General features: G+C 43.2%; 1 protein-coding gene across 1 annotated transcript in view; it reads left to right on the top strand.

The window, feature by feature from the left end:
• Positions 1 to 13,345, top strand: part of NOC2L (NOC2 like nucleolar associated transcriptional repressor) — a 176,654-nt gene that overhangs the window by 15,696 nt on the left and 147,613 nt on the right. Inside the window, exons 7-10 of the mRNA XM_068240719.1 lie at positions 1,673 to 1,751; positions 3,478 to 3,588; positions 6,673 to 6,786; positions 8,988 to 9,176. Coding sequence (XP_068096820.1) covers positions 1,673 to 1,751; positions 3,478 to 3,588; positions 6,673 to 6,786; positions 8,988 to 9,176 — 493 coding nt within the window. The remainder of the gene's footprint in view (positions 1 to 1,672; positions 1,752 to 3,477; positions 3,589 to 6,672; positions 6,787 to 8,987; positions 9,177 to 13,345) is intronic.

Genomic DNA, 13,345 nt, shown 5'->3' with positions numbered 1-13,345 from the left:
ATTTTTCCTACGCCAACTAAAGAAGTTCGGTATGGCCCGCGAGTTTCTGACGAGCTTCTACACTGCCACAATTGAATCTGTCCTCTGCTCCTCCATCCTGGTCTGGTATGCTGGCTCCTCCGCCAGCGACAGACACAAACTGCAGAGGGTTATCAGATCAGCAGAGAGAATCACCGGGAAACCACTCCCCTCTCTTGACCAGATTTTCAACTCTAGACTGCGCCCCAGAGCTCAAAAAATCGCTAATGACCAGTCCCACCCAGGTTTCCGCTTCTTTAGTAGGCTCCCCCTAGGCCGGAGATTCCGATCCATCTACAACAGGACCACAAGGCACAGGAACAGTTTCTTCCCCTCAGCCGTAAACTATCTGAGCTCTTAGAACTCTTAGAACCTTCCTCATCCAACCACGACAAGTGGTGTCTGGTAGCACCCAGCCTGACCGCACGGCTGCACACTTCATATATACGTGTTCAAATGTGTCAAAATGCTGTAACTGTATCCTTTATACTGTCTGTCTGCTTACATATATGTATCGTTATGCCCTGCTCGTTCTCACACTAGCCCTGTACTTGCCAAACCCAATTCCAAGCACGGCCCAGTCATGCTTGGCGAAGTAAAAGATTCTGATTCTGATGCTTTTATATTTGTAGTTTGCTTTAGAGAAAAACTGATGGGGTAAAATCTGGATACTTACACCAGTTGTGGGAAGCCTCTGGGTTGTCCTGAGGTTTTCGCGATTTCTCTTTAAAGTTAACCTGAGATGGCGAAATAAAAATATTTTATATTTTATTTTCTTCCATCCCCATGAGCACCAAAGCATCCCTTGCCGTCCTTCCCTGTGCCTCCGTTTGGCAGCAATCAGCCCTGGTAATCTAGCTCAGTTGTGCCAGTTCACTCTTCTGCGCATGCGCAACCCCTCCGCTGCACAGAACCTTCTTTTTATAGCCGCACTCCTGGCCGTGTGTGAGTGTATCTGGACATACCTTGAAGAATGGAGAACTCGTGCATGGAAGATAAAAACCATGCATGAGGTTTTTTGTTTTTTTTAATCTGTACTGCGCGGGCCCTGCACTATTCCCTGAGGCGTTGAGTGTCAGATGCAGATGCCATTTTCAGAATTTGCAGAAAGCAAGATAGCAACACAAGGAAAAAGGATGTTTCTTTCATGATACTTTGCCCAGCAAAGTTGGATAAAACAATGTTATTTGGGTATGTAGAACAGAGGTAAAATGAAATGGAGGAAATCTTAGTACAGATTGGCTTTAGGCATTTTAAAAATGGTGCAGTTAGTAAATTATTACTTGGCTCATTCACACTGAGTAACGCATGCATGAACGTAATTTAGTGCATGCGTTGCAGTGTATGGAAGGGAGTGTTGCAATGGTGGTAAATCGCATACATCTGTGGCCTCCATTTCATTGAAAAATGCAGGAAAATATGTGCGCTAGGATGTTCCTGGACGCGTTTGAATGCAGCGCACGAGAACGCAACTCTAGTATAAATGGTAATGTAAAAGTCTATAGACTTTCATGCTACCTGCATTGCCAACACTGTGCAGTGCGTCATAACAGACGACACCGCACATAAGTGTGAATGAGCCCTTAGAAAATGTTCTGGCCTTGTTCAGTAGGATGTAGGCTCATCCGTTGTTTTGTTTTTCTTTGTTATTAAGGTTGGTGAATCCATCACTCAGTCCCCTTTGGAAGAAGCTGCGATTGTACATTAAAATGTATTTAAACTCTGTCATCAAGGTAACTTTCTTTTACTACTGTGTTAAGACCTCATTCTTCATAAATAGTTTTTCTACCACTGTTTTCTCATAAATTACTATAAAGCCTCTTTAAAATTGTTTAGGAATGGTTAATAAGATGCAAATAATTCAGAGTTGATGCATTTATACATTACCTATCCTTTGTCGCCCACCACTTGGTGCCCATCTGACTAAGTAATCCCGCTGCTCCATTAGCGCTATACACACCGGCGTGTAGCACGTGGTGCATATGCAATGTCACACGCACTAAATGGCGGTGGCAGTATAGCGCTAATGGAGCAGCAGGATTCTGAAGATGGATGGTCACCACGCTGTGGGTGACATAGGAAAGGTATAAATGCACACGGGGGTACATATATACACAAGGATGGGGGGGGGGGGCAGGAGGCGAGGCGGCAGATTCGTTTGATTCTCAAGATATTTCATGCTGAAATTGGCCTGCTGTGTATGGGCAGCCGACAGGTCTCTCTCTAATCAGAGTCGATCAGGGAGAGTTTTGTACTTTGGTCAAATCCGCCCACCATCGCTAGATGTATTGTATATGTATCCTTAAGGGCTGGGGCACACTAGGAATTTTCGAATCGAAATTGCATAAGAACCTCTGCTAATTTCCAGAGCAATATTGAAGTGTTTCTGATTTTAGTGCTAGTGATTTGTGTAGTTGCGATTTCCATTAGTGCAAGGCTTTATGGCTACAGCAAGTGGTTTTGGGTAGTAAAAGTGCTGCAAAGTAGATCTTTACAGTGATTGAAAAGCCATTTGCAGACAAATGGTACTGTGGGACCCGGCAAGTCTTCTAGCATGCACACTGAGGAGTGGAGTTCCTTGCTGTCCATTGCTGTGTGGTTTTCTGTCAGGTGCAGTGTGTTTTTCCAGTTAGTTTTTAAGGATATGACCATAATTTGTACAGTGCAAAAACAATATGTGGCAGCAATTGTTTCATGAAAATGTACAGACAATGAGTTTCCTACACATTAACATTCCATGCCCTCTGTGCTGAAAGAGCATTGTAGTGTTCTAACATAGAATGCAATAATGCAGTGGGCATATGTGAAAGGCCCTATGCAAAAGCATGTGCATGTTTAGCATGTCCCTTGCGTATATGATATGCACTGCTTCAAAACACATTTGATATAATATGAAAAGTACCTTATATATCTTCTGACTGCCTAATCCTTCAATTTCCATGCAGAAAGTGGGCTGTCACATCTAATGCTTATGGGTGCAACAGTCATTTGAATGGTGGCAAAGGCAGCAAAGTGCACGGCACAATAAGGTTTATTAAGATTTGGAGCAGAGCTATATGTTTTTGTTACTTGATTTAATAAAGGCTGATATATTTTTGGATACAGCATTATGCGGAGCCTTCTCCTTCACTGGTAATCGATTATAGTGGTCCTGTCAAATCAATATCAGATTGTTGGCCTTCCAGAGATTTTTTTTTTTAAACGTTTGAATAAGTTTGGCCCGATGTAATATGCAAACATATGCCAAAACTATGAATTAGATTCTGGATGGACTGACCCTTGATTTAGCATTTTGCACCTATATAGGGGCAATCTACCAATCTACTGCTTAAGCACCTATATGAATGCACTGAAACTTGCCGTTTCCTTATAGTACAATGCATACTGTATGTTAAAATAGTTTGGTGCATAGTGGGCTATCTGGTTGAGTATAATAACTGTTATTTTATTTTTTGTCAGCTCCTTTCCTGTCTCACAGAAGCCACAGTTTGTGCAGCAGTTCTCCAGCATGTCAACAACACAGTGCATTTCTACCTGTGCTTTCCAAAACACACCCGGCAGCTCCTAAAGGTAAGCCCAAGTTGCCCTTATTTATTTTATTTAGGTTTATTATGGTTTTGTTGATTTGTAATCCTTATATTACTCTGAAAATTTGAAATGTGGCCAGTTTGACATTAGGTGTGTTTATTTTATTTATAGAAAAAATGTAGTTTTTGGTACTTTGCAAAAAAAATGTAGCATTTGTCTCACATGCGTACACTTGTAAATACCCAAATACTGAAGAGCATGTGGATACCATTTGTGTGTCAGCCGGGTGAAAGGATGTTTGTCCTGACTATTTGGCTGTGCTTTTGGTGAATGTTTTTACAGTTAGCATGGACAATGGCCTCAATTCACTAAGATCATGCTGGTGATAAGGCAAGAGAAAACTTACCTCCATGCATCGATCTTGCCTTATTAAGGTGTAGAGATAAGTTTTCACAGTGAGAGTTATGTTATCACTTCAGTCCTTAAAGGACTTACGAGGCCAAAAATTGAAAATTTGATCATTACCTGTTTAATATTTGAGTCCATAGGGGAGTTCCTCCGTGCACTCTGTTCTATTCCGCCGCAAAAGTATTATTTTTATTGCCCCCAGGCTGCGACCCGACCCCACAGCACAGGTCGTCTCCTATGCCACACTCAAGATGACCGCCGCAAAGATCCGCGGTTGCGCAGTATGCATGGCGGAGAGTGCGGCTGCGCAGCTCTCCGCCCTCGCCCAGCCACGTACTCGCTGTCAGCGTCCTAGTGACAGCTGGGCGAGAGCGGAGAGCTGCGCAGCTGCACTCTCCGCCATGCGTACTGTGCAGCCGCGGATCTTTGCGGCAGCCAGCTTGAGTGTGGCATAGGAGACGACCCGTGCTGTGGGGTCGGGTCGCAGCCTGGGGCCAATAAAAATAATACTTTTGCGGCGGAATAGAACGGAGGGTGCGGAGGAACTCCCCTATAGATTCAAATATTAAACAGGTAATGATCACATTTTCGATTTTTGGCCTCGTAAGTCCTTTAAAGGAATCGTCGGGCAAAAAAACCCCTTCACTTATCTGGGGGTTCTACCAGCCCCATGCAGCCATCCTGTGCCCTCGTAGTCACTCACTGCTGCTCCAGTCCCCCGCCACCAGCTAGTTTCGTTTTTGCCAACCTCTGGGTCGGCGGTCCGCATTGCGTAAATTTTTACGCATTCCGCTGGTGCAGGAACATTAGCACATAAATTTTTACGCGTTGGTGCAGTGTTCCTGCACCAGCGGAATGCGTAAAAATGTACGCAATGCGGCCCGCCGACCCTGAGGTCGGCAAAAACAAAAGTAGCTGGTGGCGGGGGACTGGAGCAGCAGTGAGTGACTACGAGGGCACAGGATGGCTGCATGGGGCTGGTAGAATCCCCAGGTAAATGAAACTTTTTTTTTTTTTTTTTGCCTGACTATGCCTTTAAGTTACCTCCTCTGTAGTTATTTTCACATACAGTTAATAACAGTCTGTCTTTAACTTTAGAATTCTGTAGTTATTTTAAGGATTAAAACGTTAACTTTAGAAATCACTCCTCAACTTAAAAAAAGTATTTTTATTTAACAAATATGTTTACTATGTTAGCCCTAACTAAACCGCCGCATTCCCGACGCTGTACACTGTCTGAAACCCCCCAAACTCCCCGGGGGGCAATCCGGGCAGCGCTTCTGTGAGAGGCAGAGCTATGAGCTGCAGTTCTGCCTCTCAGCGCATCTGCTAGCCCGGATCGCTGCCTCTCCCCCCCCCCCGCCCCTCTCAGTCTTCCTTCACTGAGAGGGGCGGGAGAGAGGTGGAGATCCGCCGCTGACAGAAGCGTGTGAGGCAGGGCTCATAGCTCTGCCTCACACGGAAGCGCTTAGTGCAGCAAAATCCACGACTTAGAAAGTCGTGGATTTTGCAGGGGAGAGGGAGGGCGAGTTGGGGGGGATTTAGATAGCGTACAGCGTCGAGAATGGGGAGGTTTAGTTAGGGCTAAATGTTAAACACATTTGTTAAATAAAAAGACGTTTTTTTTTAAGACTTCAGTGTCTCTTTAAAGACAGGAAAAAAAACATTGGCAAATCGAATTGAATCGAATCCCGATCGGACATGTCGAATTTAATCTGACTGTAAATAGAATCATAATCGAATCGCACAAAGAATCGTATCGTGTAGATGGGGCTGAAGGGTTAAGTTTAGGTTTGCCTGAGGTAAATTGTTTAGTGCATACTACATGCCTTATCACCATGGTAATAACACAAGAAACAGCTCAGAAATGTTATTAAACACAGGAGAGAAGCTTAGTGAATTGAGGCCAATGTCCCTAGCAGTGGAACAGTTTATCGCTCATTTGCTAACTAAACTACAGTTGACAATTCACTACTTGTACAAGTGATGTCATGCTTATGTAAGATGTTTTTTTTAAGGGTCGGGAAAGTTAGCAGAAATTTGGAACACCTGATCTGAATACTTAGTTCATACGAGACATTTTGTAAAGTATAGGAGGAAAGTGGCATAACAGTTAGGCAGCTAGCATTATTTAGAAAGAGTCCAACAATAGTCACGTCCAGGTTTTTTTTTTTTTGCCATAGCCCATTTACCTAGGTAGAGGGAAGCCTCCTTTGACCTCACTGTTGCAGCACACTGACTTTCTGAACATAACTCGACAAGAGCTTGGTGGTGGGGTCGAGAAGGAAGTGGGAAGCCTCTGGACCATCCAAAGGCTTCCCCCTTCTTATTTTTCTTTTTTTGTTTTTTTATTTCACCTCGAGTTTATTTCAAGTCTAATTTTACAATGTACATGTTGCAATACAATTGCAGTGGTGGTGAAAAGTCACATCAGGCGTTATGATTGTGATGAGTCGCATACAGTACATTGAAAGTATGCTTCACTGCCCTGCTGCTGTAAACGTACACGTTGTCTAGTAAACGCACAATATGCATAATCCTCTGCACTGCTCTGCTCATACACTGATGTGAATATAATTGTATCATGTCGCAATGTGATTATATAGTCCATTGCAATGGATCGCAATGTATGCAGTATGAAAGGAGCCAAAGTCTTGCCAGTGGGGGCAAGTAAAACAAATTACATTTTTTATTCTTTATTTTTTTTAACTTTTGCAGCAATCCATTGAATTATGGAGTACAGGGGAAGAAACGGTCAGAGTTGTAGCATTTCTGGTACTGAACAAGATTTGCAGACACAGACAAGATTCCTATCTAAACCCAGTGCTAAAGGTGAGTGTACCGATTCAAATCATGTCTAACATGAAACAATTTGGCATTTCTAATCTACGAAAGATGTAGTTGACGTTCTACATAAATGCGTAAAGTTCTCTGGTCTGTACATAACCTATGGTGTCAAGTTAGGTAGTGGTTTGCTCGAGACCCGACCATTTCAACCACTACTTTTGAGGCAGCCATCTTGGGTTTTTTTGCTGCACTAGCATTCCTACCCTTCCATGGACCTAAATTTAGCCCCTCTGTCACTACTGCTATGAAAGCAACACTGAAGGCATGGTAGATTTGTAAACCGGCTCCCCAGCCTGATTCTATGTGGTCACCATACACCCACTTATGGGGCAACCCTAATACACACTTTCCAACAGTACCATTGTTTGGGCCTGTAATGAAATCACCAAACTGCAGCATATCACCTGGATGGTACCTTATTACCTTTCAGTGAGCTGAAATCTAATTACCAGCTTAATAATAAAATGTTGTTTTTTGTTGTTGTTTTTTTTATATTTGCAGCTTAGACACGCCATGAGGTTACAATTTATAAATGCTAGGCTTACATTTTAAATCCGATGATCTTAAGCAATTACTGGTGAGACTTGTATGCTGGGTACACTCTATGAGATTTTATGGTCGATTTACTGTCAGATCGATTATTTTCAACATGTCCGATTTGCTTTCCGATCCATTCCCGAGCATTTTCTGATCGATTTCCATTAATTTTAATAGGAAATCAATTGGAAAATGCTCGGAAATCGATCAGAAAGCAAATCGGACATGTTGGAGATAGTCGATCTGACAGTAAATCGACCACAAAATCTCATAGTGTGTACCCAGCATATGGTACGCTCCTCAATCTATGTCTGCTTGATGGAAAAGAAACTTGATTATATTCGGTGGGCTACAGATCTTGGAGAGGTTGAAAAGTTTAGTTGAGGCTATCTACTTGGCCTTAGTTTCAGCGTGGATACATTTACAGGGCTGTAAATTTCCCTTTTTAGGCAGTGTGATCGGGTGATGTTCCCCACACTACACTGGTGCTGCTTACAGGAAGTTCCAGTACAACAAGAAACAGAAAAGCATGCACAGTGTGTGGCAATTTAAAGGGTCTGCCTGTGTGGACAGGTTACACCTGGATTGGTGGGCTGTTTGCTCGGAACAGCCGTTGTACACGTGTCCCTGTTAGCGGCCAGGGACCAGGCTTTGACAATCCAGCAGTAGGCAGCGATGTCCTGTGTATGCCGAGGTTGGTTGTCCTGAATAGCTTTCCCACTGCAATTGCAGTGTGCATGCAGATAAGTGGTGACAATTGATTCCGTTATAAACTGTTTATTAATTTCAGCACGGAATTGGTTAATCCTTATTAAAGTCTTAAACTGGGAGTGTTTCACTCCTTTTAGTCCTCACAAGATTAACCCACAACTGTCCCGTTGATGTAATAAATATGGGACGTGGCTGGGTGACTTCCTTCACATCGTTTGGTTCTGCTTCCTCTTATCTCATTATTGGTCTGCAGTGGATTACTCCATTTCAGCCATCCTTGCGATCTAAAACTGCACACCCCAAGACTAGTCTTCCTGGGATTTTAGGTACACACTAGTAGATTTTCTGGCAGATTTACTGTCGATTTATTTCCAACAAGTCCGATCTGATTTCTGATCATTTTCCGATCGATTTGCGACTTTATGTTCACTTCTAACAGAAATTGATAGAAAATCGGATCGGACATGTTGAAAATAATCGATCTGACAGTTAATCTGCCAGAAAATCTCATAGTGTGTACCTAGTATAAGGCTTTTATGCTATTTTGCCAAGTGTGAAATTCTTCTAGGCTGGAATAAACCCAAACTGCCAGAACTGGACAAATGGATATCCTCTGATCAAGAACTTGAATTGGGACCTATTGGATGAATAGTAGCTGTAACTAGTTGATCCAGGGTGATCTTTATTTCCTCTCAGGTGACTCTGGAATGGAGTTTTCAGTAGCTTGAGATTCTAATGGAATACATAGTTTTCATAGACTGCTTTTCACAGATAAACAAAATGTGCAGTGTCACCAGAAATAAATTAAATTCGCTGGCACTATAAATATGTCACTGTGCAGTCTGTTTTTTGTGATCATATTTATGTTTATCTGAAGCTGCAGTTAAGTACATTTTATAAGTTAAGCTTATTTTATAGATCTTGTCTTTCTTTTGCAGAAAATGTACATCTCCTATGTGAAAAATTCTAAATTTACATCTCCCAATGTCCTGCCAATGATCAACTTCATGCAACGAACTTTGACGGAGATGTACTCGCTGGATGTCCAGACTTCTTACCAGCATATATTTATATACATCCGGCAGCTGGCAATACACCTCCGCAGTGCCATGACGCTGAAAAAGAAGGTGAGATTTTGGGTGTCTGTGGAGGGACTTTTGTTGAAAAAACTGTGTGCTGATCCAAAGAAGCAAGATTAAACTGGACACCAAATTGGCCTACATATGATCCCGTTGTTGTTCAGTTGGGCACAGGGTTAGCCGAAAGACTGCTCCCCCTGCTACCGCTGAAATTCTGGGATCGTGTTGAAAACTATTCCCCCTCAGAGTTATAGCAACTCGGGGGAGAAACGTAATTCATGGACCGGCTATTGTTGGCACCCAAATTATGGGAATTTATTGTAGAATAAATAATAATAATATATATTTATATATAATATAAATATAAATAATATATAATATAATAAATATAAATAATAATAATAAAAAAATAATATTGAGAAATCCCCCTGTGCCATCACAGCTGTATTAACTTTACGGTCTATGGAGGCACTAAAGTCAGGAGCAGCGTGCCAAGGATTAGGCTGCACAGCGCATTGTCAACAACACAGCTGACACAGACCATGCCATACAGGCCTCTCTCAAAGAACATTTATGATTTACCGGCACCCGCTATAGCAAACCATAAGGTAAAACTGTGGGAAAAATGGGCAGCTGATCTAAATAATCATATAACAGGATCCTTGGGCAAGAGCAATTCAGTCTATCTGGCTAGTACCAGACCCTGGTCTACAACTATTACAATTGAAACTGGTCAACAGATGTTAATCAATGCCCACCATCAAATTTTCCAAAAACAAACTGTGCTGGCAATGCATTTGCGATCACCCTCTACGCATCTGGTGGAAATGCTTTAACCAGATTTTTTGCGGAGGAAAAATAGAATCCTTGCTATGTCAGAACACCACTGATTTTATCTTAAGATTAGACAACTTTAGAAGGTATTCGGGAGTCACAGATAGAAGTCTAGATTGGTGAAAGAATAACCCATTATGTAGGTACTCTAGTGGCTAAAGAAACACATACACATGACTGGCGCAAGGGCAATTTTTAAAGCAGACAGGAATACTGAAGCAGCTCATGGTAACAGCAAATCTATTGCTGGACATTACTTTGGGTGGCTCTTGGTGATACAGCTGAAACCAATGTGTAATGAGGTGCATCAATGTCTTTTTTCATGTTGCTAGTAAGTCCTTCTCCCGTTATGGATGGGTTGTTTTAGTTTGACATAGATGTTTTTTTCATATCTGTAGTGAGCCAGTTTTCTTCTGTGTTCAAATGTGTGCCTTACCATAGACAATGGTTACGCTAGGGATTAGCTTGAGAGCTCCTCTAAAGCCTAGGTTCTCAACATGTGGTACGCGTATCCCAGTGGGTACTTCTGATGGTTCCAGGGGGTACTCGGGCTCTATACTTAACCAAGAATAACAAATTTAGAGTTTTAGAAAATAAATCTTATTTAAACAGCACCCAGTTAGTGTTTAGCTTTTATTTTAGTTTTTAATTTAAAAGCAATAGTAAATGCTTGGAAATTGTTTAGAACCAATTACCATGTATTACAATTAAATATTTGTCAAGGGGTACTTGTGATAATGTTTACTATGCTAAGGGGGTACTTGGTGAATACAGGGTTTTAAAGTGGTCTGAAACTCTGACATAACATTCAATAAAAATGTGTTTTCCTACTTTTTATTACCCATACAGTTATAATATTTGCTTTTGTGCACACCTAATATTGTCTGTTTACAAATAACAAGTTTTCAAAGTGTATTTTTCCCTTGCCCTGAAAGCTGGCATTGCATTTTATTCTTTTTCTATTATAACTGCATTTTATTATATATTAAAACCTTCTAATGAGCTATTCTGAACACTGTGTGTGCCTGAAGCAGAGACAATTTCTCAAGTGAGTGTTTGTTTACATTGCAGTGTTGATACATTTGTGTTTAACAAGTAAAAAAGATACTGTTATCCACAGTTTGGATGCGGATTTGAAGCTGAATAGCAGGAGAAAATGCTTTGTTTAACAATTTCAGTGATGTTCTGCTAGAATTTTTCTCTGGGATAGTAGCTTTTAACCTCCTGAGCGTTACGCCGCTCAGGAGGTTTTGTTACTTTTTGCCCGATTTTAAAAAATTATTGTCCCAAATGATGTAAACCATTTAGCTAGCACTAGGCTAGCTAGTAAAGGTGTTGGACACCCCCCGATCCCCACCGCTCCCCACGTTTATACATTACCCAGCCTGGATCCAGCGAACGGCGCAGCTTCCCCAGACAGCTCCGGTCTTCACTATGGGGAGGATCGCACATGGCGTCATGACGTCGCCAACGTCATGTGCAAACCCGATCCTCCCCATAGAGAGACCGGAGCTGTGCAAGGAGGTTGCGCGATCGCTGGATTCAGGGGGGGGGGGTAATATATAAACAGGGGGGATCGCAGGGGAGCGGCAGGTGCCCGACACTTTTACTAGTTAGCCTAGTGCTAGCTAAATGGTTTACAGTCATTTGGGACAATCATTTTATTATGGGGGACTCCTGGGGCCACAGAGCGGTATGCCCGACACAGTGTCGGGCATACTGCTAAGGAGGTTAAGCTGTGAGGAATCTTTTAGAGCAAAGTAGAAATGCTGGCTTTCAGACCACATTAAAGGAGGTATTTATTGGTATATGCCAATAAAATGTTGAGAAACACTGCTCTAAAGGACAGTTTACAACTTGACTACGCACTCTAAAGTGCTACAGAAGAAATCAGTCCCTAAGTAAAAGCATAATCATCTTCAAAAAGTTATTCCCCCCCCCCCCCCCTTAAAAGATACCTGAAGTGTGCAAAAACATTCAATTTAAAAACCTGGAGGGCTAGAATTTCACCTACTACTCACCATTTTCCTGCTATTTGTTGTCTTCTGGGTCCCTCCCGTTCCCAGTTTCAGGAACCACAGGTGTGAGCAGAGGGAGGGGGGGGGGGGTGAGTGAGAGGAGGAAACTTCACTCTGTGCACAGATCTCTAACTCATGTGACTGATTTTTCCAGTGGGAACTTCTCTGGATCGGGTGCATCAAATATGAACATTGTGTGACTTAAAGGAAATCTACTTACAGCCCCTGGCAGCCGTCCTGTGCCCTTAAAGAGACTCTGTAACATTCAAAAGATCCCCTGGGGGGTACTCACCTCGGGTGGGGGAAGCCTCCGGATCCTAATGAGGCTTCCCACGCCGTCCTCTGTCCCACGGGGGTCTCTCCGCAGCCCTCCGAACAGCCGGCGACTGTGCCGACTGTCATTTCAATATTTACCTTTGCTGGCTCCAGCGGGGGCGCTGTGGCGGCTTTCCATTCCGAACTACACGGAAATACCCGATCTCATTCGGGTCCGCTCTACTGCGCAGGAAACTTGCGCCTGCGCAGTAGAGCGGACCCGACGGCGATCGGGTATTTCCGTGTAGTTCGGAGCCGACAGCCGTCAGAGCGCCTGCGCAGGAGCCAGGAAGGTAAATATTGACGTCACCGCTGCCCGGACTCCACAGAGGGCTGCAGCGAGACCCCTGACGGATGGAGGACGGCGTGGGAAGCCTCATTAGGATCCGGAGGCTTCCCCCACCCGAGGTGAGTACCCCCCAGGGGATCTTTTTATGTTACAGTTCCTCTTTAATGCAGCTCTGCATTCATCCAGTGGGCCAGGGTCCCCTCCTGTTGCAGATGCCGATGGGCAGCTACTGCACCTGTGCGCAAGCCGATCGTGGTCGCGCTGAAGTGGTCCTGGAGTGTTCTGCGCCTTCACAGTATACTCCAGACCACGTCAGCGCAACCACAAGCGGCTCTCACGCAGGCACAGTAGATGCCGACCTGGTGAAGTTGGCATCTGAAACTGAGAGACCCTGGGCTACCGTCTGGATGCGGAGCTGTGGCGAGGGCACAGGACGGCTTATATAGACTTCTATAGGCTGCTAAAATCCATCTGAATTTGCGGGTGGGGAATCGGCCCGGATTCACAGCAATGGAAACCTAGCCTAAGGCATACTACCTTTATTAATCTAATATAGGTAACCTTTATTAATAATAAAAAATACAGGGAGTTCACCTACAGCCTTTAAATATACAATTGGAACTACCTTACTTTGATTATGATATGAGTAAATGTTACCAACCGCAGGCGTGGTCCCTGCAGTTATTTAGCTCAAAGATATATTTTCTCAAAGCATTATTGTACATGTCATCTGTGGTAGCTGCACTTACCTACCACAGAAG

The sequence above is a fragment of the Hyperolius riggenbachi genome, chromosome 6 (assembly GCF_040937935.1).
Source record: "Hyperolius riggenbachi isolate aHypRig1 chromosome 6, aHypRig1.pri, whole genome shotgun sequence".
Classification (NCBI taxonomy): Eukaryota; Metazoa; Chordata; class Amphibia; order Anura; family Hyperoliidae; genus Hyperolius; species Hyperolius riggenbachi.
Note: the sequence above shows the minus strand (reverse complement) of the source record. Positions and strands in the feature narration are given on the sequence as shown.